This window comes from Micropterus dolomieu, linkage group LG08, assembly GCF_021292245.1.
Source record: "Micropterus dolomieu isolate WLL.071019.BEF.003 ecotype Adirondacks linkage group LG08, ASM2129224v1, whole genome shotgun sequence".
Taxonomy (NCBI): Eukaryota; Metazoa; Chordata; class Actinopteri; order Centrarchiformes; family Centrarchidae; genus Micropterus; species Micropterus dolomieu.
This window is the reverse complement of record NC_060157.1, coordinates 6,741,403-6,767,338: the sequence shown is the minus strand read 5'-3', so window position 1 is coordinate 6,767,338 and position 25,936 is coordinate 6,741,403. Positions and strand designations below refer to the sequence as shown.

The window sequence follows — 25,936 nt, the reverse complement described above, 5'->3', positions numbered from 1 at the left end:
AGGATTAACTTAAATGATAGAGTGTTCTGGGAGTACAGAGTTCAAGTTGTGCTATTGGCGGTTGCACCAGCATCAAGCTACACTACATATGTAGCTTAAAGTGCTAAATATGCTACTGTACAATATGGAAGGACACTTCTTCAGAATGCTCTCCTAACCCTCGGTTGTAGAAGGCAAAGATATGGTCTCTCTTTTTCCTGTTTTAAGGTGTGACAGGTTGTGTTGCCACGTTACATATATCCCAAAAAATCTCCTAGAAAAGGGAAGTCACCAGTAGCTTAACATTAATGCTGTGTCTCAATTCGGGTACTTCCTTGAGTATACTAACATGCAGTACACTGCATAAACTATGTACTTAATTACAGTGCGTTAATTTCAACAGGGTAGTGTTGTCTCTCAGATGCCGGTTCAGTGAAAGGAATAACTCGAAGTTGCAGCCATAACATGGATGGATGTTTTTTAAGATTATTTGCAAAAACAATTGTCAGAGTAAGATTTTTAAGTTGACTTGTTTTTCCAGCATATCATGTAGGTCAGGCGACATCAAATGACATTACTATATTTACTCTGTATTAATTAATAGTGATAACAAAAACAGCGCTTTAGTACCAAGTCTGTGTATTGCATGATGCTTTGTTCTTAAACCTAAAGTGCAGAACTTTTGACTCACCTTCTGGCATTGAGAGTAATTACACAAACACTTTCAACGCCTGCTCATGACATATGCCTGCAGGTGAGCATGTGTTCTGAAACATTCACAAAAATACAGAGAAATTCCCACAGTTCTAAGACACTAATCCACTATTTAGGTAGACAAAATGTAGTAGCTAAAGCGCCAGCTCCAATTATTTTACAAATACAAACCTGTCCAAGACGGTAACGCAACATCTGTACTCAGTTCCTTCTCTTCTCTCAGCGATCTTCAATGAGAAAAAGCTACACCAGTGGTTATCCATGTTTATCCTTGTCGATTGCTTTCTTTTTTTGACTGTAATCATTCCTCTGAACGCAGAGTTTCTTTTTTATCTGCAGCATCAGAAACTTTTCTTGGGCGCATCTTAGGTTTTTCCACCATAGACTCTGCCAAACTCCCAGTTGCTGTACATTACTCTGTTTGCTACGGTTGCTCCAGAGCCATGTAGAGACAGAGTAGCATCATCTTGTTTAGTTTTAAGTTCAGGTGGCTTTATTGGCATGACTGCATTCAATACAACGTTGCGTTGGTCAAATTGTATTAACAATTTTATATGCACAAGTCCCGCACTCCAGCTTTAACCAAGATGTAGAAGCACATGACGAAAGCTTTCGTTGAGCTGTCCAACCACAACAAAATTAGGTTGTTTGGTAAGTCCTTATTTGGGTTTCAGTAAAATTTCAGTTCAAAGGTTTATCCCAGCTATAACCTCCTCCTCATACACCATGTTCACCAGGCCAGTCCAAAATATCCCTAGGTAACAGGCACACACTGGCATTCCTCAGGTCATACTCAGCCACGGGTTCCAGGAAAAGCAGAGCATGCTTGTATTTTGCTTGGAGTTTAACGCCGATAAAGCCCATAAAAAGAATAGTCTGACACAAAAGGCCATACTATTATATAATAATCAGCTCATACCTGACCAATTACTGTACTTTCTGATATAAATGCCCTAAAAAATTCAAGATATGCAGTAATCCCCTCATGACCCCTCTTAAATATGGTGACAGGGTATGGAGTTTTTGGCTAATACTCTACTGTAATGTCAGAGTCATGTAGACCCCAGACATGCACGTAGAGTCTTGAGAAAGCTGTATTTTTTCAAATATTATTTTCATTAAATAATTCCAAAATGAGTCAGCAGGGTAAATCAGATATTATTTGTTTTCCTACATGTTGAAAATTGTTGACTGCTCCTCCACCCCTCTCTGGAACAGTTTACACTTGTTGTTCTGTGGTTTTTAGTTTTATATATGGGGAGCTTGGGTTTGCTCAGATGTGGTGGAGGAGGGAGAAAGATGGAGGGAGGGGGTAGGAGAGTGTGTGATGCACATGTGTGTAATTTAACCACTATGGGGGTAAAACAACATTTAGCAGGAAGGCTGTGTCCTGCCCCCGCTGCCACTGAACCCTCTGCATTAGACACAGCTGCAACCTGCTTGTGTTTTAATGTCTGCTCACTAGGCCCAGACTCATTCACCTGTAGAGGAATACTCTGGGGCTTCAGTTATAAAGGTTTGAGTTGTTACCGAGCGTATATATATATATATATATATATATATATATGTGTGTGTGTGTGTGTTTTTATGTAAAACATTAAGTAAACATTCCAGAAAGCTAGTAATAATTGAAGTAAGTATGACTTTCCTCAGTTTGTCACAATGGACGGAACAAACCATTTACACAGAGCAGAGCAAATCATCTGCCTCCCTACCTGCTGTCTACATCCCTGTCAGCCTTGCTGTCTTTCCATGAGTTATATGAGAAGATTGATACCACTGCCATATCTGTCCATTCAATATAGAGCGAGCTTAGCATAAATAAAATAGTATTTCTTGGCAGGTTGCTGGTTGCCTGGCTGAGACATTGGGAAGTCACTGCTCTCGGCCAAGAAATAGTCCAGCACATAATCCTCCTTAAAACTAAGACTTGTTGTCGTTTTTGGACCAATTAAACAAACAAGCTATAATGTGTTGATTAAGTTTTAGAGATGCTAGAAAGCAGATTTTGTTACCCTGTGACAGAGCCAGGCTTGCTGTTTCCCCTGTTTCCAGCTGTTATGCTAAGCTAAGCTACCTTCAGATTAATTGAACAGGTATGTGAGTAGTTCTTCTCATTCATTTAAGTTTGCTATCCCATTAACAGAAGATAATGTTAATGGGACAGTAATCCTGTCTGGTCCCAATCAATATAGCCAAATATGGTGACGATTCTCCTGATGGTGGTGTGGTTACCACTGGGCCAAATCAGAAAATGTATTTCTTTAAAATTAGACAATATGCTGCAAGTTTCACCAAAATATAAATCTAACTAAAAATACATTTTCATATTCTGCAGTATAGAGAGGAAATTAAAAGTAAGTTGTTTTGTCAATGGTGAAAAATCTATTTAATTTCCCAAAGGCCAAGGCCGTCCATCAGATCTCTTGTTTTATCTGACCATTAGTCCAAGACAAAAGATAAATATGACAAATGAAAGCATTGGCATTTTTGCCTCAGAAATTATTAATCGCTTATCAGAATAGTTGCCAATTATATTTCTGTCTATCAACTCATCTATTAATTGATTTTTATTGAGTCACTGTTTAAATTCCACCAAAATTGCTGTAAATAATCTTTAGACCTAGACAAGCAACTATTAGGTTAGAAAATTTATAAAAACTCCCCTACAATATAACAATAATAATATATAATAATAATATATAAATAAATAAATATATATATAATATAACAGTACTACAGTATTTACAGTCAGACACGTTCCTTCATACCTATATTTTGCTTCATATCTACACTGAAAAAAATGATAAACGAAACACTTTTGTTTTTGGCCCCATTCATCATGAGCTTAACTCAAAGATGTAAGACTTTCTCTATGTACACAAAAAGCCTATTTCTCTCAAATATTGTTCACCAATCTGTCAAAATCTGTGTTAGTGAGCACTTCTCCTTTGCCGAGATAATCCATCCACCTCACAGGTGTGGCATATCAAGATGCTGATCAGACAGCATGGGTATTGCACAAGTATGCCTTAGGCTGGCCACAATAAAAGGCCACTCGAAAATGTGCAGTTTCACTGTATTGGGGAGGTTCGGGGGGGACTGGAAAACCAGTCAGTATCTGGTGTGACCACCATTTGCCTCACGCATTCCAAAACATTTCCTCCGCATAGAGTTGATCAGGTTGTTGATTGTGGCCTGTGCAATGTTGGTCTACTCCTCTTTAATGGCTGTGCAAAGTTGCAGTCATCAGTTGCATGCAGATGAGCTTCCCTGAGACGGTTCCTGACAGTTTGTGTAGAAATTCTTTGGTCATGCAAACCAATTGTTGCAGCAGCTGTCTGGGTGGCTGGTCTCAGATGATCTTGGAGGTCAAGATGCTGGATGTGGAGGTCCTGGGCTGGTGTGGTTACACGTGGTCTGTGGTTGTGAGGCCTTTTGTGTACATAGAGAAAGTCTTAGATCTTTGAGTTCAGCTCACAGTGAATGTGGACAAAAACAAGTGCCGCATTTATAATTTTGTTCAGTGTATATTTTATTCTTTGTAAAATACATTTGGGAGACAGATGGTATATTTCATTTTTTAATCTTGAAGTTAGAATTTCTTAATTTATGCACTTATTTGACAATGGCTTGTGCAAGAAATTTTGAAAACAAGTTAGAAGTATTTTTCCCTACTTACTTGCTCAGGCCCATTGATCTGTTCATCTAGTAACTAGACCCTCCTCATCCCTGCCTGCATTTCTTTTCTACTGAGCTTCTTTACCTTCTTGTCTACTCATTCCACATTTATGTAAAGTATGGTCTCACTTTTCTGTCTGCTACCCTGCATGTGCTGATATGGTTATCTCTTTGCCAGGTTTCCCAGTCCGTATGCCATTCCGCCTGCCTGCCATCTGTGTTCCTTTCTCAGGAGTTTTTTCATAACTATCTCCTGGCAAGGAGGCACATGCTAGATTACATAGGGGGTGGATGGGTGGAGGGGCCCTGAAAAACATGATGCGAAAATCAGGAGAGGAGTCGAAGCCTCAGAAAACACAAGAATAAGCTCACCACACTCGTCATGTGCCATAATGAGATCTCACTAGTGAAGCATTCTTAACATTCCTCATAAAAACGTGTGTAAGGCTTACGGCTAAACGCGTGCTTGGCTCAGCTTCTCTCCGCTTCTCTCCACCTAAACACAGCGTTCGGGTGAGGCTCTGAAGGAGCTGGTGGTGGACAGGAAATGAAAATGCAGGGCATGGGAGTTTGATATTTGATTGCATCTCAGACCAAATATGTGCAGATCTTTAGCCTGCCTCCAAATGTTCAGGTGCAATCGACTGTTCATTGAGACTTTGATTAATTTTCTGAACTACGTGATCGATAGTAGGGGTGGGAATCGCAAGGTACCTCACGATAGTATTTCTGATTCTGATACGATACACGATACATGGCTCACGATAGCGATAATATCACGATACAGCAATTCTGCAATAATCTATATATTGCTAGACAATCCTAAAATGATACATCACAATAGCTGTCTAACTATGAATACATAATGCCTGTGAAAAACTTTTCTCTATTTATTTGCTGCAAAGCCAAACTGTTTAAGAAGACAGTTTAAGTTTAATAGACACCTAAGTTTAATATGTATGTCACATTATATTGATAACTGTTCAGTGACACAGCATTGTGCTGCCCTTTCTCCACCTAGTGATAGCTATAGAGTTTTGAGCCTTTGGGGTTGCTGTACCTAGTCAGTGTGGAGTGCTGAAGCAGCAGAGTAGCAGATGAACAGTGAAGTTAGCAGCTCTTTTTTATTTCACACAGAGCTCAGGAAACATATGTATTATATATGTACTGTATTTGCACAGTATGTCACTCAGCAAGTGAAGCAAAATGTGTAGTTTATGTTAAGATTATATTATCACCATTGCGATGATAATGTTCGTTAGCACGTTATAGGAGATTCACATTATATGTTAGCATTGAGCTAATTGTCGTCAAAGCTCTTTTTTTTAATTTACGAATTGATATGATGGGCTGGAATATTGATACAGTATCACGGAAAAATGTATAACGATATACTGCTGTATCGATTTTTTTTTGGCACACTCCTAATCAATAGACCAATTATTTAAGCAGTATAATTTTTTTTACATTCCCTTGTAGCTAGCACTCATGAAGATTTGATGAGGGAGTGGGGGTTGACAATTTGGAATACTTAGTACAACTTGTATGCATCATTTCAAACTTGCTCTCACAGCTCCAGCTTATTTATGGGTGCCTAATGGGTCTTTGCCCCAGGCAGTGTCTCTCTGTGGTGAGCAAGCTTGCAGAGAGCTGCCTAGATGGGATGCTCCACTGTCTCTTTAGTGTGCAAGCTCATTGTCTGCTGTCACGTGTGTTTGTGTATAGTGTGTGCTTGTGTTTGCTTTTGGCTTAATCAGCACTGCTGAGTTTAGGGATTCCAGTTCATCAGAGAGAAAAAGAGGGAGAGTCAGCAAGATATGAGCAAGTAGGAGAGAAGATGGAGGTTCAGCAGATAATGGTGTGATTTTAGATGGACAAGTAGTAAAAAGAGGGCTAAGGAAAGGCTTGGCTTTAGGACATTGGGAAATAGAGTGAATATGAGGTTATGGCAAAGGTTACACAGATTTTGCATGACAAGCCAAAAGGTGACATCAGATTTGTTTTCATGGTATTGTTGGTATAAGGAAGTTTCATTTAAATTTGAAGTTTTAATTCTTTCAGTCTTTGATTTGAGTTTTGTCTCCTAAACCTGTACTAACTGATTTTTTGGCCACTTAGGGGCAACGGAAAACAGCTGTAGATAAAGCACTGATGTGTTGTCAACTTTTTAGCATTAACACATCCAGCAGACATAGCGCAACATTAGCCCTTATTTATTTCTGTCCACCTGTTGAATTTAAGTCATCTGTGAAGTCCCGCTGTGGTAAGGAGAGTTCTGCCTCTTTGGGAAAAACTCCATAAAAGCTGGAGGTTCCTTCTGCAGCCTGCTGCTTGTAAACCCTGAGGGAGCCATTAGCTTGAGGTCTGCTGGCAGAGGCCACAGTCAGAGCTGAGAGTGCGTCTCGGCCAGCTCACAGCACAGCAGAGACATGGGGAAGGTGGTGGGAGTTTGACAAAATACACTCTGTTTTGGTGGAATTATTAAAAGGTTTTTAGCCATGCTAGCACTGTGGCTTTAGGGATGTCAATGTCCAGACTGAAATATCTTAACTAGTGGAGGGATTGGCATTAAATTTGGTACAGACATTCACGGTCCTCTTTCCTCACTTTCTTCTAGCGCCACCAACACGTTAAATGTTTTCACTTATTCTGTGAAATATCTCAATATCAATTTAATGTCTGCACAGAACTTTGTGCAGGCTTTTATGGGTCCCAGATGATGAATCCTGCAAACTTTGGTGAACCTTTCTTTTCCGTTAGGGCCACCAGCAGGTTGAAATTTTTGGGTTTTAGTGAAATATCTTGACAACTTATAAATTGATTGCCATGAAATTTGTTACAGACATGGTTCCCTCAGGATGAATTGCAGTATCTTGGGTGATCCCTTAACTTTTCAGATAGCGCCATCATCAGGTCAAAGTTGATGCCATTTAATGACTAATATCTCAAAAACTAATCACACTCCCCTCATTCTCAGCTGTACTTTATGTTTAGTGCTTATTATCAAACATTTGCATGCTAACACAGTAAACTAAGATGGTGTCAATGTAGACATTACATCTGCTGAACATCAGCATGTTAATATTGCCATCATGAGCATTTTGGCACTTTGATATTAACATTTAGCTCAAAACACATCTGTGCTCACAGATCTGCTAGCGTAGCTGTAGACTTTAAGTCTTGTTTTTACTTGGACTGAATTCATTAATTGCAGACAGGTTGATCCTTCCCTTCCCAGTGGGAAAGCCACGGGCTCTGTGGTATGCACCAATTACAGTGTGTTCCCTCTTCCCCGTAACCACCCTTGACCTGTGAGTGTAGCTATAGCCAAGTGGATGACTCAAGGTGACTTATTTCCGTACACCAGCTCAGATTAGGGCCTCGGCTGTTTTACCATTTCTTTCATGGTGACAAATTATTGTTTGAAGTTGGCCTCAAAGTTCAGCCACTAAGTGACTTCATTTTCTAGCAACAGCCCATCTCTATTACTGATGATTTAGTAATGATATTACATGTGTGGCTCGGCCAAATAGGGACATCTGACATTACAGTGAATAGGTTATCTGATCTTGCTGTAAAGGGTATGCTACTAAGTCCTGTCATCCCCAGAAACTGGAGACTTTTTGCAACAAGCACCTTCACTGTCTGTTCTAACCCCCCTCCAACTCTTTCTGCACCCCTTCCCTGCTCTTACCTTCTCCTTCCTGCACATGTATTCTCTGTTTTTCTCATTAGGCAGACATAAATATTGGTGCTCTCAGTTGCTCTGTTATGATATCTTTATCGTGTGTGTACATGTAGAAGATGCAGATGTAAACACTGCCTTTTATCATACCCTCAGTGCAGCGTTGGCCAGCTAGTCAAGAAGGTTTTAGAGGTTTATTTGACAATGGTGATTTGTTATTGTGGAGTACAGCGAGCTTACCCATGATGAGCGCACTTTTGTATAAAAACCAGAACAGGGCTTAGTCCCATTTGCTCCATTTTCTTCCTGTCTCTTTAGTCGTCGTTCATTTCTCTCTGATCTCTTCCCAACAAGACACCCCACCCGCTTCCCTCTGTTTACCTTTGCTAGAAATCTCTCTAACCAGAGTTTTTCATTTTATGACATGGTGTGTCTGTCTCTTCTGTGTGAGAGTGTTTCTTGTGCTCATAGTCACTCTCCCTCCCTCTTTTTTGCTACGTCCTTATATAAACAGAGGCAGTGACTTCAGCCTGCGTGTCTACAATATGTTTTCACAGTTTTACCTAGAAAGGTGTGTTAATGGATGTGTAGCTGGCTGGGTGGCTGGTTTGGTGTTTTAGTGATAGAAAGAGATGCCAAATTGACTTGTGTGTTCTGTTTCAGATGACAAGCCCGTCCAGGAGGAGGACTGGGTGGTGTGCCAGCACCCGGATTGTCCTGAGCGCCGGAGGGCCTCTAAGGTAAGATCCTTAAACTTGGCTTAATCTGTCAGCTATCAAGAAGGTCCCTGCAGGAGTTCACTGACAAGAAGAACAGTTAGCAGGCTTATCTTCAGAGTGTCTTAAATTATGTTTTCTTAACCCAAGATTATGAAATTTTGGATATTTTTGGTATAGTGCACTTATTCGCTTTCTTGCAGAGAGTTAGATGAGAAGATACCACCCTCATGTCTGTATGCTAAATATGAAGCTACAGCCAGCAGCTGCTTAGCCTACAGTTAGCCTGACTCGGTCTGAAGGTAACAAACTCTTCCTACCAACACTTCTAAAACTCCCTAATTAACATGCGATATCTTGTTTGTTTAATCAGTACAAAAAACAAAATGTTAAAAGTAAAAAACTCTCTGTTGGTTACATGACAACTCCAGGAAGCGCCTGGCCAAGAAATAGTCTGGCAACCCCCCCCCCACTGCAAAACCACAAATTTAACAAACAAGATATTATGTGTTAATTAGTGAGCTTGTTTTGGACAGAACAGGTCCAGCTTTTTCCACCTGTTACCAGTGTTGCAGTGCTAAGCTAAGCTAACCGGCTACTGACTGTAGGCTTAAATTTAACTGACAGACACGAGAGTGGTATCAATCTTGTCTATGGGCCAGAAAATTAATAAGGGTATTTCCCTAAATTTTGATCTATTCCTTTAAGTTACTGAGGATAGAGAGTAAAAGATGCACAACCGCATGTATTTTGACCCTCGTCAAATTGTACTGAGAGGTTTTGCATCTCTTGTGTTGCATTACAACACTGTGAGTGGTGATGCTGCTTTTCTTTTTTTAGGTGTTAAAAGGGGCGTGCGTGTCGGGGCTCTGTGTCTGGCCACTAGACTGTGAAATGAATTATTCCTTTGAAGCCACTGGTTTCTGAAAATGGGAGTCTGGCCAGAAGACCAAGAGAAACCGACATAGTGTCTGGTCTATCTGTCGGCCTCTTGGCTGTTTTGGTTTGCTGGCTCCCTCCTGCCACTAGATCTGAGCATTAGACGGATTTTCTCATTGAATCAAGATGTTGTCCTTTGCTGTCCTCTCTGCGGAAACAAAGGGAAGGGAAAATGACACAGAAAAGAGGGTGAATTTGGATTTAGTCAGCACATGGAGAGAGACGGATATATATAGTTTTTCTCCATGGCAACCGGGAATAATAAAGTGGGGGAAGGAGAGCTATAGAGCTTAACCTGAACTATCCTTGCTGCCTCTTTCTGTGCTCCTCACATTATTGAGTCTCCCAAACCCAGTTTTCTTGGCCCCTCTCACAAGTCCCTAGCTTTTTTTTTTTTTTTTAAGATTTGTTTGCAGTTGAGTGGTGAGTCAGGCAGAAGGTGAGTTTATGTGCTGTGTTTTAAATACGTGTATGCAAGTTTATATGACCTGCTGTGACACAGGGGGGAGGCAGTGTGGGACAAAGCATGTCTGACTGACGCCACCTTTCTCCTTGGTCAGGGTCAGGGTTGACGTTATTATGTAAGGAGATTAGGGAAAGACGTGTAGCCCATTGTGGACTGGGATAGACAGACAGACAGAGAGAAGGCGGGGGAGATGACAGCAGATACAGAGAAGGCAAAATAAAGATAGGGGTCCAAGGAAAATGATGCAAGCACTAGTGTTTTTACACTAGTGCTTGCATCATTACACTTACTCATCATTTCTTGACCCCACAAGGATCCTTTCTGTCATAGTAAAGAGGTGATATTCCAAGATGTCACAATTCCTAGTACATCTGGTGGTTTTAGTTCATTGAGGTGTGACGTAAGAACAGTGAAAAGGTGAGTTATGATAGTTAGGGCATTTCCAGACTGTAAACAAATGAACTGTTCTGTGCTGTATAATCGTTTCTGACACATTTCTCATTTAGCCCAAACTTATGGCTGTTTACTGTGAGAGTTATACATGTATTGCCTGTAACAAGCTTGAAACAGCAGGGGGCAATGGCAACCCTGGCCTACAGGCCTCACTCAGTCTGCATTTGCTTTACAAAAGTGAGAGGCACATTTCAAGGAAGAATGGGAACATAAATATATCCCTTGATTTTAGCCCACACCATCCACTAAACCGATTTAGATGCATCAAAGAAGGCATTTTTATATGAAACATGAAACTTTTATATAAAGAGTTTTTTAAAGGGACAATGTGTAAATCCTGGCCACATGCTCCAAACAAACAGGAGGCAGCATTTGGGTGGGTGGCGATGGTGTAGTGGATAAAACACATGCCTTTGGTGTGGGAGACCCATGTTTGATTCACACTGCGACACATCCAGCAGTGTGTCCCAGAGCAAGACACTTAACCCCTAGTTACTCCAGAGGCGTGTGACCTCTTAAACACATACTTGTAAGTTGCTTTGGATAAAAGCTTCAGCTAAATGAGTAAATGTAAATTTCACTTCCCCGTCAGCCAGGTTATTGTCTAAGAAATTCTGCTCTTTTCTCATCAGATGTAGAGCTTATCTTTATAATAACCTCATCAATGAAGCTTTTTATGTCTCACTGGATTAGTTGCTTCTTCTGCTACAATGAAGTTAAAAGCTTCAGCTTCTCTCCTGCCTGTGTGTGTCTGCTCCTCTCTGTCACTCAACTGACAAATATGTGGAATAAGTACGCAATTTAAAAAACACAAGAACAAACAGCAGTGATACTGTTTCTAATAATTACAGTGGAAAGGCAGATTTTGGTATTTCATCATGTGGGTCGGAAAAATCGAGAACTGAAATTCCATTCATCGGCATTAGATCATTTATTTTTATTTATTTAACCTTTATTTAACCAGATGATCTCATTGAGCTCTTTATCCTCTTTTTCAAGAGAGACTTGGCCAAAATAACAGCATATTGACAGAGCAGAGTTACAGACAAGAGGAATTTGTATCGTTAATAGTTGATTATCAGTGTGTTTTCTTGTCAGATGCAATTGTGGCTGTGCCTACAGCGGCTCACTCTATCTGAACAGCCCAATATGTTAACATGAGCGCTGAAAGGAAGCGGGCAGCACTTTAGTGTGCTTCGCCTCCTGTGTGTCGCCAGACAAAGACAATTTTACACCCAGTCTGCTCAGTAAGAGACAGGAAAGTTCAAGTGCTGGCAGGAGACAAAAAAGTAGAGGTTGCAGAGGAAGGAGAGGTCAAGGAGCATGAGGGAGAGGGAGAGGGAGAGAAACCAGCTTGTGAGCAGCTCATGAGCAGCATTGATTGACAAGCCCTCTGGGCATCTCTACTTCGCTGTGGGGGGTGGTGATGGTGCAGTGGATAAGACACATACCTTTCGTGTGAGAAACTCCTCACTATGACACATCCAGCTGTGTGTCCCTGAGCAAGACACTTAACCCCTATTTGCTCCAGAGACCTATATAGCAAGTGGATAAAAGCGTCAGCTAAACGTAATGTCGGGTTGGAATGAGTGCAGATTGGACACTACAGCATCTCGAGACACAGGTGGTATTACATCACTGGACCGGCCGGGGGTAGCTGCTAACTTCAGTAGATATCTCTGCAACACAATACATTTATCTCTTTGACGTAATATCAGAGCTGTCCATTGTGTTCTGGAGCTCAGGTTAGTTGAATTTTTGTTATTTTGTTTTAAACTAAAATTCTGACCTTTTATTAAAGTACTACAAATAGTCTCTTTGATATGCCGGTGGCTTGGCAACAGGACACATAGCAGACACAAACACAGACAAACAGAGAGAGAATCTTAGGCTGGTCCTGCACTGTATTTAAACCATTTTAGTCCCAGACAGGCATGCATTTGGTTTCCTGCTGCCATATATCAGCTCCCACCTGGGCTGTGTCTCTTCCAGTCATAGCAAAACTGGCCTGGAACTGAATAAGTTCACCTGCACCATAATTTACTACTTTAAATCACACCAGGCGTCAGCCTCTCTGCTTGTGCTGCCGTTTAGCTCAGCGCTGTCACTACATTACACAACAGCACTAAAAGGGTACTAGAGGGCTTTTAGATGGCCCGACATGTGTTTCTAAGAGGGCTATTTGGATACTTTGCTCTTGGGTTCATCAAGCCAGTGGGATTTAAAATCAGCCTGCAGGTGTCCAACTGGAAGATTATGTTCAATCCAAGGTTAGGCTGGCTGAGTTGGTGGGATTCATTTCAGATTATGCTGGTTAGCTCTCATTGCTAGTCTGAGCTTGCTTCCTGGATCTAGACTCCCACGTAGAAGGGCCTATTATTCCTGATATCATGCCACCCAACCCCCCTTTCACTTCTATCTCCTTCTCCTTCATTTTCCTCCCTCCCTCAGCTTTGGCAAGACATGATCAGACAAGACAACACGTAAGGTGTGGGTTGCCTTGGTATCGGGCCCCTCCCAGTCCAAACAGCTGGAGGCGCAGGGATAATGTGAAAAGAGTATGGGTTTGACAGATTGGATAAGGGAATGTTTAAGTGAGCTGACTTTGACTTCAAGGGTTCCCACTTTGCATTTCCACCCACTAGTTTTTAGGCACAATTTCAGTTTGCGCATAAAAATAGAATGGAAATGGCAGAAATAAAAAATTAAATAGTCGAAACATCACAAGAGTTGGCTTATTGATAGAAGTAAAATACGATAAAGCGTAATAGAAACAGACTTGACAAATAAATACATGAAATGCGTTCAGCAATTTGGGCATCATTTTGGGTACTTACAAATGCGTGTAATTTAATAGACATATATGGTTTAAATTAGCTATTAGGTGGTGGACTTTCTCTTTTGCTGGGAAAATAGCCAGTCCAGGCAAAAATGTTGACTGAAGCTAACCCAAACCACCGAGGTGGGGCAGAAACACAATTCTAACGAGAGGGAAACACCTTTCGACAGAGGAACAGACTTCACCACAACACTGGCATCCGCTTTTCTTGAATATCTGTTTTAATTTGTGCTATGGTCATTTTGGTGGAAATCTGGTTTGTGTCCATTGTCTGGTTGACTTTCATTCTCTCTCTCCTCCATTTTTCTGTCCCTATTCAGTCATATATTGTGAGAAATCCTTTGCTGTTTTGTACCCCTGTGATAGCGTCTAAGGACAGAGGAGAGTGTTGTATGCTGTACAGATTGTATAGTCTTGAGGAAAATTCTGATTTGTGATATTTGGCTGTATAAATTTGACTTGAGATATACGATATTGCACAAAATCACCTTATTACTAGTGTTTGAATCAAGCAACCTTTAGATGTGCTCTTTTTCAATAGCTGTCAAATTAGATTTTCTTTTCATCCCCATTTTTGCTTTTATTATTTTCTTGACAAATACAGACACACTGGCTCTACTGACTTAACCTTGCTTTCTGTTCCACTGACCTGCTTGGCAATAAATCTCACCTAACTGACACTGCTAAGCCTGCTAAGTAAACACTCTCATCGGGGCTGGATGCCCACTTTCTGTACATGTCAAGGGGCTGAATGGTGCAAAGGATTGGGTGCCATTTCCTGGTAGAAATTTCCCACCCCCAAAGTTCCCATACCCATAAACAATTTTACCATACATCATAGGTGGGCAGGTAGGCAAAAAGTCCTTTCTTCACATCACTCACACAACAAATAATAATCTGTAATACATAAAAAGAAATCTGTCTACATGTAAATGGGTGGTGACTGCGTAGTGGAGTGAGAGTGTGGTGTGAGAGACCCGGGTTCAACTCCCCACTGTGACCATCCACCATTGTGTCCCTGTTGCTCCAGCGGCGTGCGACCTCTGACATATATGGCAATTGTTAGTCGCTTTGGATAAAAGCGTCAGCTAAATGAATAAATGTAAATGATGGCCTATCCAATAAAATGTAGAATATTTGACAATGTTATTATCACCCACAATGCACATTTAATGGACTGCTCTACCATGACTTTCCTGTACCTTTGCATGCTGCATTTGTGCCAAATCAAGTGATGTAGCAATATGAGTTACCATCTGAGACAGACAGTCACTATCTTTGTTATAAATAAATAAATTGGGGTCACCAGCAAGGTGGCTGGGAAATAATTTGGATTAATCATCTAATCGTGACTCTGAGGTAGGCTTTTATCAGCTGCCGCCTATGATAAATATCAGAACACTGGCTAACTGTAGCTTGTAACATTAAAATGATTAACAGCAGGGCTAACGCTATCTACTTGACACTCTCCCACAGACACACACACACCTCTCTGAGCCTCTCTGAACTGCTATCTCAGCAATAAAATAGGTACCACACAGAAACTTTGACAAAGGGCCATGAATGTGCTTCTAGTTATCCATCTGATCTCCTTGTCATCTATGTCAACGCCATGCACAACAATTTAGACTAGTCATTATGATGTCTGCGATATCTGCAACTGCTATTTGGAATAGTCAAAACTGGATTACAGATATCTGCAGTTGTCATTTAGGATGTGTGATGAGTTGAGTGTTATTTTCAGTGACATTGACGAGTCAAAACTGAATTACAGACATCTAACTGCTGTTTCGACTAAGTCAGAATGATGGTAAAGATATCTTGAATATAAATTTTGACTCAACTTTCCATAATAAGTCACTCTTGTCGGTGTCGCCTTTCCTCCCATGTCATAGAGTCCTCTGCTACATCTTTAAAATACGCTGGGGGGGAGGGAGCTAGCGCATACAAACACACACTGTGGACTTTGGCCTTGTACCCCTAGAGAATAGTGTATGTTCAAATGGTTTACCAAATATCATGTACTATTGTTTGGTTTGGAAAAAAATAGGGAAACATTATATGCTTAATATATATATAATCTTTTTCTTGCCAGATTGTCTTCTTCTAACTGACTGAAGGTCATCTGAAGTTCTTCTGTGTTAGAAGAGTCAGAATCATCATTTGGGTTTGTCTTTTAGTTCTGTAGCTTTGTTAACTGAAAAGAGCCACCTCCAAATCGTTTTTGTTTACTAGCTATGATTGTGTTGGTCTTTGCCTGGGGCCTGTATATCACTAAATCTGACCCTGCTAACACCATCCCACCTGCCATCCTTCAGCCTGCAGGGAATCTACTGTCAGGTGGGAGCAGTTTGTCGCTCAGCATATATGGACTGTAGAAGTAAAGCTTGGGTAGGCAATGTTGGAGAAACTAGCAAGAGCCCACTAGATTTTGTAGTATCCACACGAAAAAGTCCCACCCCCTCTCTTCAGGCCTCCCTCCAAAGCAACCTTTCATTTGGACTGAATGAAATGTTTGGCCGTGCTTATGACAGTTCTGCGATAGCCACAGGTTCTGGTGTTTTCTCATCAGAGCGTATGATTTATTTATTGCTGTTGGAATGTAAAGAGAATTTCAACAAACATAACAAAAAATGTTTCTGAAAGAAATTGCCTACCATAGCTTTAATTTTTAAAAAGTCCTGGCGGGCTAACTGCCATGCTGTTTCTTTCTTCCTGTGTTTTCTTTCTTTGCCTTTTCCTCTCTGTGCAAATGTTTCCATCGTCTTCAGTAGTAAGCTGTCACATTTGATTTATTTCAGAACACGAAAATACGGTATGTTGATCAGTTTTTCTTCATTGCTACCTATATGTATTTCACACAGCTTGTGTTGTACTTGACTGACTGCAGACTAGAGAGTCTTTAAATTAGTTTCCTGGGAAGAATATGTAAAATGATCTCAGCTATTACTGTAAAGTTCTTGGAAAGTTTACTTTATGAAGTAATGCAAGCTACTAATGGAAATGGTGGTCAGCAGTGCTCCGATGACTCTGGAGTCATTTAGGCATCAGTGGAGCTGAGTAAAAGTTACCTAATCACTTTTCAACACGACTGCTCGTTGAGATACTCTGGTGTTAATTTGTTTATGAAAGGAAGGGTGAGTGTGCATGTTCTTTTCCAGTATTTCATTCCCTGCTTGACATTTGCAGACTGCACAGTAGACAGTTTTTGTGCTTGTAGACTGAAATTCTCTTTGAGGTTGTTCTAACTAAAATGACGTCATACAGTATTCTCTGTAAAGGATGCAGCTGTAAAATCAAATTATGGATACCTTTGCCAGTGGTACATATTCCAACATCTATATAGTTGACAGATTTGTGTTTATTTATTGGGGAAATATTAGAAATAGTAAGATTATCACTATGGTTGAGGTGGAGCTTATTTTGAACTATTTTGTATCAGACTGTAACTAATAATTATTTCCTTAAGAATTCATCTGCTGATTATTTTCTCCATTAATGATTGATTCCGAAAATAATGCAGTCAGTTAACCAGAGCCCAAAGTGACATCTACATAATGCTTTTTTTTAGGGAGGCACTGAATGTTCGGCCACCAAAATTAATCGGATGAAAAGAGCAAAAAAATTACTTTCGGTGTTCAGCCTAGTAAGTCAAAAGACCAAACAAATCTTACCAAACAATTACAGTGACATGTCGGCAGTGTGGAAGCATTTTAAAGTGTCCGAGAAAGACGCAAAAATCGCCGTATGAAGACACTGTTCTGCTGAATTGTCTCCTTGCACGTCCACTCCATCTGTGGCTGACTTCTTAGAAAAGACAGCAAACGGTCTGACCCGGTTTGAGTGTTTCTGTCACCCATTTGTGAGAAGGCGATTAAGCTAGCCGCACCTACATTTTGAGTGCACATGTATTGAAGCCTTTATGGTAAATCCACTGAAACGGACTCTTTACAAAGACAAGTGTTGCAGTATGAGAGTCCTACCTGAAGAGAAGCTGTGAAGTCTTCATGTTAATCAACACGAGAAGCACATACAACATTATTTATCAAATTGGGTCGGACGTGATGAATTCAGCATGAGGATACACATGTGACAACGTCTGGTTTTCAAAATAAGGTGTCTATACAGTATGGAAATAAGATTAATTGGATTATATTCACAAAGTATAAAACATACTACATATCAATTAAAAGGAAATGGACACATGTAATTTACTTTACCGGATCCCCTTGGGCCTCGGACCCACCCACCATAGTCTCTCCAAATCCTGTGGGAAACGCTGAGTAAAAAGTAAATTTTGACTATTTCATTTATGCAATGGTTAAAAAAAGGAAAAATAAATGGAAAAAGTGTGAATGTACTTGTTCGGTATTCTGCAAATTGTTTCATTAAATTTGGTTTCAGCTTCTGCCAAGAATTTTCATTTCGGTGCAATTTCTTTGTCCGACCATCAGTCTAAACCTCAACATTATTAACACTACATTCATGAATTAAAATAATTAAAAAGAAGCTATACCCATGCAATGTTTTGGATGAAAAATTACTTGAACAATCAAAATAGTCGTCAACCGTCAATCATTTCAGCTGTACTTGGATAAACTGTTGAGTAGTTTAATTTATAACAAAACGTTATATTTTATAAACTCTTAATATGTTTTGTGTGTAAAGTAACTACTAAAGCTGTCAGATAAATGTAGTTAAAAGTACAAAATTTCCCTTTGAGATGTAGTGGAGTAGAAGTAGAAAGTGGCAAGAAAAAACTAGAGTTACCTTATCCTTATATTAGTACCAGAGTATTGGCAAATAAAATTTTTGACTTGATGATGGTGCTAAATTGCCACTCACAGAGCCATGCCGCAAATATAGCTTAAAAGGATTTGGATGCACATGCCAGATTCAGTCAGCATGTTGTGCTCCAGTTGGCTGAGGTGCCTTACAATGTGCCAGGCTTTAATTAGACCTGTAAACTATCCAGTAGACTGAAATGCATTGAAAAATCATTACAAACATATTAGTTATTCCGTGCACCAAAGAAAAGCAGACTCTGACGGCTTTGTATGTGAACCTTAGAGTGTTTCATTTGGTGGAAAAATGCACCCTGTTATAATCAGGGGTTTTGTTTCATGATTGAACAGTCTGCATGAACCATCTGTGTTTGAGTTTGAGAAACACTGATTGTTTTTATAGTTTGTTTACCTTTTTTATATTTTTGACGCCATAATGAGATTTGTAACTGTGAACAGTGTGAGTTTACAATAGGCTGACTTTTCATCCCAAATTCATGAGACATCGTGTAAGTGACTTGACTACATTGGAAGGAGGACTTGATCAACAGTCTTGCGTAAGGATTTGCTTTTGCATTATTCCGACATGATATTCCCATGTTTATGTGCACATTTCTCTCTAGAAATGGAGTATGACTGCTACGATGTGGATCTCGGCCACCACAGCAGGCTACAACAGGCTGGCAGCTCCCTCTTGTACAGACACACAAGGATTTCAGCTGTGAACAAAACACATAGTGTCTTCCGCCTAACTATACTTTTCCAGCCATGTTGGATGGAATAGTCCATAAAAAGAAACTGATGACTCTGGGACATTGATTCATTTTACAGACAAAAAATCAGACAACACACAGTTACCTAACTTCCAGAGGTGACTATATAAAGTAAAGAGTCAGTACAGAGTATGTAGTTTTGTTTATTAACTTGGAAAATGTGTCACGTTAATTGGAGAATTTGAATCTTAAAGACTTGCTGACGAATTGGGTTTAATCACAAAACACACAACAGTGTAATCTGAAATTACACAAAACATGCTGTTGAAAGTGGTGAGAATAAACCAAAACAGTAAAGTTTGCTGTAAATGCAAAACAGAAAGGCTAGGGATGGGCGATACGGTCAAAAATACCTCAATAAAAAAATTCTAATTATTTGATAACGATAATTATCACAATAAATGTCAAATCAATATTTCTTTCAAGGTTAAAGGATGATTTTTGCTCCTGAGTTGAAGTTGAAAAAAACAGGTGGTTAATTGTGATTACACAACACACAAATCTAAGGTAGAACATTCAAATAAATTATGATAAAATCTTATTTCAACAAATTTAATTATACATGAGTATAATAAAATCTTTTTCCAGTACCTTTTCCCACAGCAAAATAAATATCTCAATAGAAAAATTAAGTGCTAATTTGTTCAGGATTCAAATGAATTAAATCAAACATTTATTGAACATTTTACGTAAACCCAAAATAATGACATAACGCTACTGAAATGTGGAAAAAGAGGAAACCTGTCCATCAGGATTAATGGAAAGAAAATCAACTTGACAGTCATCCAGCGGCAAAAAACAAGCTGGACACTGAGTTATGTGTGTCCATCCATACAGTGTCTCATCAGGAAGGTTCAAACACTAGTAAAGCGGGTGTACCAGTGATGCCAGTTCAACCCCCCCAGGAGCATCCCAGTCAGGAAGCAGCATCGCGGCAGACAGGGGAATAACAGGAAGAGAGTACCTGACTGACGCTCCAATAGAAACGACCTTGTATGGGCCGACCAATATAGCCAGGGTTCAAAGACTTAAGAGAAGGCCCCCTGTGAGGAGATGGATTGAGAAAACAACCCCTATAAATCCCTCGCATGCGAAGAGTCTTCACATGGCAAATCCCACTAATTGTTGGTTTGCTCTGAGTGTTTTGAGAATGTAAACAACCGCTGCTTAATGAAATGCTGTGAGAATGGCAGTCAGCGTAGCTTAGTTAGAGAGGCGATAATAAGCTTTGAAAATTCTCCAATTGAGAACGTGTTATTATGGTTGTGGAAGCGCTTGCTCTCTAAATCACTCTTAACTGAAGCCAGCCACGAAACCGTGGAACTTCCAGCAGCAGCATCACGGGTGAAATATTTGACCTTTTTTTTTTTTCTACACTTCTTCTTCTCACAGCAGCTAGCTCATCCTTGTCATCTTCACACTCACACTTCATATTCACCTTTCTTTTCCCCCCTTATTTAACCGCTCCCCGTGAGGACTTGAAAGAATTCAGAGCTCATGGTTATTGAGGGGTTAATGCCAAGGTCAGGCATCAAGGGAAGGTCTCTTGTGTTCAGCCCCCCTATCTCTGCCTCCAACAATGGCACTGCAAATGGGGTCTAATCCTGCAGGGTAATTGCATCGCTGCTGTCCACTCTTAAATATAGCCTCCCCTAATTAAGGCTGACAGTGGGGGGTGGCTGGGCAGACATGGATTCAACAAGTTGCCTTGTTCTGAAGACACAGAACAAGGAGAGCTGGGGTCTGGACATTAAAACCTACCCATTCTCGCTGCCGGTTCACCTCCCCCCTTCTCTTACTCCAAACATGTGGCCCCCCGGCCTCAGGGATTTTATTTTTGTGAGCTAGCTAATTGTGGGGGATTTAAACACAGTTCATCTCGGATTAACCTGAGTGACAAAAGAACAGAGAGTAGTGAGTGTTTGTGGTCAGCGCAACAGACTGTAACAGGACATTAGGCTATAAATCATACTTGCTCGTACATCTCACATCCACACAACACTGTACTCTCCCTAAAGACACCACACCACACTAGGGCTGCATAATCATGTGTTGATTATTTTCTTGGTTAATCAGTTACTTGTTACACAGAGCCTAAGGTCATGTCATCAGATATCTGAGCAATATTTAAAACCTATTTATTTAACAATGATATAAAACAGAGAAAAACAGCAGATCCTCACATTTGGGAATCTGGAACCAGAAAATGGTTTGCTTTTACAGGTACTCCCATCGAGTGTAATGTATCTCCATAAAGTTGGTGGACTTGGAGTCTGTGAAATCCTTACCATTAGTCCCAAGCTCTAAAAACACTGGATCCTACATTTCCCATTATTCAACTGTGAGTGGTGTCTCTTTGTTACCCTCCCTGCCTGACAACAAACAACTTCTTTCAAACTCCACTACTCCAGTTTGTAACGCAGGTGGGGCTGCAACTGTCAATTATTTTCATTATTGATTAATCTGCGGATTATTTTCTCGATAAAAAAGTTGTGAAAAACATCACAATGTCATCAAAATTTCTAAATCCAAAAATATTTATTTGTCATATATGATAACAACAAGCAGTAAATCCTCATATTTTAGAGGCTGGAACCATGGACTGTATTATTTGCTATTTTTTGCTTATTAATGATGACTGAAACAATTAATTGATTATGAAAATAGTTGTTGATTAATTACATTTTAATTGACTAAACGGAACACTAAATATAGGCTTTCTGTTTACAAATGTAAAGTCTTCCCAAGTGAGAAAACCCTGATGACATCAATATGACATCATCAGGGTTATTTTTTTCATATGTGAAAAGAGCTCCTCAAGAACCGCAGAAAACATTACACAACTGTTTGTATAGGCTGAGGAGCACTTTAACAAGTATTTTAACTTTTAACATTTTCTGTGAATTGACTAATCAGTCAGTCGACTAATCTATTTTTTTTCAGAATGTAATATCAGATCAGGTTATCATTTTAGATTAGATTTACTGCTCCTGGTCACAAGAAAGCCTACTGGGCACCCTCATTGAACCACCTTTCAGCTCAAGGTCAAAGTATAAATGTAGTATTAAAGCGGTCAGTACAGACATGAAGGATAAACAAATGACGATTGCTCACTGAATTCGAGTAAGATTTATGTCTGCATCAGCTGAAACGTCACACAACTGTTCGTCAGATGAATACTTTGCTAATTCTCAGGAGAAAAGAGATCAGTTTCAGTGGGAGTTAACATGAGTCAGCCAGGATGTGTGTGAGCTTGTGGGGGTGTGGTTGGGGCGGTGGAGGGGCGGGGATGATGATTTTTCTATGTATGTATGTTTGTGCGTGTCTTCCCAGTAGACAGCTGTAGTAAACAGAGTGAGCCTGTTCAGCTCTGTTACATTCTTTCGATCCCACCGTCCCGTGTTTTCACCCTGAAGATCGGGATTATTTTAGGAACTAAGAAATCACACACACACACACTCATCTGAGGGACTACAGAGCAACTTTGATTTAGGTTTGGACTAAAACTTTCACCACCTGCTGTCTGTTGGACCTTGGAGATATTGATTGGTTCTTCCACTGAAACTCAAAAGGGGTTGCTTTTCCTGGGAAGTGGAGTTTTCTATGATGGGTAAATATATTCTAGTGTCAAAAGTGTCTAGTCGAGTCTACAACACTTTTATTACAGAATATGTTGTTGTTGCAGTTTTAATTAATACTCTACAAAAGCAAAGTATAGCAGAACCAAAGAAGGACTGCGACAAACAATGTTTTCATCATTGACCTATCTGCAGATTATTTTCTCAATTCATCAACTAAACAATCGATAAAACACATTTTCAAGAGCTCAAGGTGATGTCATTAAATGTTTGTTTTTGTTCTACCAACAGTCCAAAAACAAGGATATTGAATTGATTGTATTGTAAGACAAGGACAAGAAATTGATTAATCTCTGTTGATCAACTAATTATTTCAGCTCTAAACTGAAAATTCAACATTTACATTAGGACACATCTTCATCAACTGGTGTTGTTGTGAAATGCCTGGTTTTTTTTCCTGTCTGTCTGTAGGTAGCAAACATTCACATCTGCACAGATCAGCACTTTAAGTCTGTTTTTCCTTCTATGTCTGCATATTTCACATCTGCTTCTTATATCAACAGACCAGTGTACCCCCTGGCACCCACCAGCCTTCTCTCCTTTCCATATTCTTCTATACCTAATTGGAAGTGGTTTCCAAATAATCAATTTCCATGTCATATTTGGAGCAGCATGTGTCCAAATCAGCCTTGAAGTTCTCATTCAACTTGGAATACCCTGTACTTTTTCCCCCCGCTCTCACTTCCTCCTTTTTTGGTCTTGTTCACCGCCCTCCTGTCTATCTCCCTTTTGTCTCCTGCCCTGAAGCTATGGATAGGAAGGCTGGTTGCGTCACAGTCCAGCCAGCATTGCCTGAGACAGAAGTCAGTACACTTGACTTTGTTAGAGCAGAAAGAGACCAGCTGCTGGTGAGTGGAGATTTTTTCACATGTAGTCATATTGATCATCCTGAACTGAATAGTTTCAAGCTTGGCTGTGTTTAGTTCTTTAGCGGAAGAGGATTTAGTGGTGTTTCTCTCCTTAAGAGGCAGCTTGAGTGTGTGTTGTTTTTGTTGGTGACAACACTGTGACAGTGCCATGTGTCATTTGGGTGTCATGTAAATATTTGAATTTGCTGCGAGGGTTGGGGTCAGTTGTGTTTTAGCTGAAGTAGACCTCAAAACAAAGAAAATTGAAATCTGTTTAGCTTTTTGCTTATACACTCTGTAAAGTAATTTCAGCAAAATACACTGTAAAGTAATTTAGAAGGAATTTCCTGTTGCCAGTAATTGTTGCAGTCTCAATTTATGCTTGGATCCGGTTGAAAAAAAGAACCATATCCAGTTGTCCAATAGGAAAAATTAGGCTAGTTGTGGAAGATGACGAGGTAATATTTTTCTTGGGCAAACTAGCTGCATGTTGAAACATACCTTTCGCTGGTATGCATAGTCCGCTTCACAAAAAAGGAGTTCCAGTATTTCCTGTGAGCGTGTTTGTTCCTGAGTTTGTTACTTTCTGTGGCAAATGCTCAACCCTGGAGGGCCCTTGTGCCGTCAGATTGACCTTTGGGCAGTGTCTGATTTCACCTTTAGATTATTTGCGTAGTACTCTGCTGTATGTGATAGATGCAGGAGGAAAAAGATAACCACGGCGTGACAAATGTTGTAAATGGCGTTGATGCACCATCAGGACACTTAATGGAGAGCTAACAAACATTGGAGCCAACACACCTGTAATTTGCATATTTGCTATCAGAAGAGGAATGCAAAATGTTGTGTTCCATAACGGACTTAGGGGAGTCACGTACCTCTGCTGGTTTGCTGTACATGAAAGTGATGTCATTGTGTCAATAATACAAAATGGATCAGTTTCTCCTAAATGTCTAAAGTGTGTAATCTGGGAAAAACCACTCCTCGTCCATCATGTGTCACTGTGCAGAGGAGGAAGACATTATGAAATGCTGAGTACAGTTACACAGTCTGTAGTCTATCTGGTGTCTACATACTATCAAACAAGCAAATTAATCACACAAATTGATCTTTTTTTTGTTTTGGGTTCCAGTTCATAATTCCATTTTATGACAAAGTGGATTTTATTTTCAGAGTTTTGGCCACCTTGCTGTAGTACGCACCAAGTTAATTCCTGAGGTCTGGCAAAGCTGTGAAGTAAAAAGAAGCCTGAGATGGCAACAAATGAGCATTCAGATGATTATACATAGATCCTTTGAAGATAAAAGGTGAATGGTAAAATTATCAGCCAAACAAACCGACTATATGATTTACGGTACTTGTTGTAGATGTGAGCATTCTCAATCTTCATGTGACAGATTATTAGTACCAGTACTGTTGTACTCACTTTCAGTTTTATTCCCCGAATAAAGTGATTTAAGTAAATTAACTACAGTAAACTGTAACTTGTTTTGCTAATTGGCTGTTTGCTAAACTCCACCGATTGTGCAGTCATAGCTTAGCAACTCTAACTAGGCATGGCTGACCTGTCTAGCTTTCTAGTGTTGAAGTGGTCTAGTTATAGAGATACTTGGTATGGAAAGAGTCTGACGGGTGATGTCTTTTTTTTACTGCCCATGCAAAACCCAAAACACAGAAAAAGTGTAAAGAAATTAAAACTAAACAATGTGTTTTCTTCACGAATGAAAGATTTAAATGTTAGCAGGCCTGGCTAACACCAAAATTAATTGAAAAAAATATTTATAATACTGTAGAGTTAGGGCTAACTAGCTCTACTGTGTACTCAACTGTTTGTTGTCATGTTTATTACGGATTGCACATGTATCAGCAGGTGGTGATGATGCTGTCATCTAGCTTATAGCCTCAGCTTTTTTGCATTGTAGCATGGATGTAGCCCTCAAGTGTACATATTCAGACCCTTTTGTTGGGTTCCTGTTTTAAAACTGGTTAGCTGAATTACATACTACATGAGTTTCTAGCCAACTCAACTTGTCGGCGAATTGACAGTTAAATGAGAAGCCTGCTTTTCTTTACTTTTGTGTGAAATCAAAAGTGTCATTGTTTAAAAAGTTACTACTTATTTTGTAACTGATTAACCTGCCATTGGTATCATTGTAAACTGCATGTGTGCCAGAGTTGTAGAGTAAATTGTAATAAGCAGAAACAATCCCTTAAATGTTCAGTTACATGTGGTTGGATGTACACTGTGCCTTGAGGGGATAATCATATACACCTGCTTTCATTGTTTTATTTTTGATTGCAGTTATTGGCTTTCAATGACATCATGTACACCTCCTCATCCTCATGTCTGTAAGTGAATGAATATAGTTTAAAACTGCGGGTCCTTTGATGAATACCTAACATGTGTTTGGGTATTACACA

The 25,936-nt window shown here is 39.9% G+C and overlaps 2 protein-coding genes across 10 annotated transcripts in view; one reads left to right on the top strand and one right to left on the bottom strand.

The window, feature by feature from the left end:
* Positions 1-25,936, bottom strand: part of LOC123975176 (basement membrane-specific heparan sulfate proteoglycan core protein-like) — a gene marked incomplete at its 3' end in the record, with an annotated part of 647,231 nt that overhangs the window by 553,655 nt on the left and 67,640 nt on the right.
* Positions 1-25,936, top strand: part of plekhg5b (pleckstrin homology domain containing, family G (with RhoGef domain) member 5b) — a 76,944-nt gene that overhangs the window by 13,000 nt on the left and 38,008 nt on the right. For 2 of the 3 annotated variants that reach the window (XM_046056420.1, XM_046056419.1), the window contains one exon: positions 8,723-8,799. In XM_046056420.1, the coding sequence (XP_045912376.1) occupies positions 8,723-8,799 (77 nt within the window). Of the gene's footprint in view, positions 1-8,722; positions 8,800-22,416; positions 22,640-25,936 lie in introns of those variants that run through there. The other variant, XM_046056422.1, reaches the window with a different exon arrangement.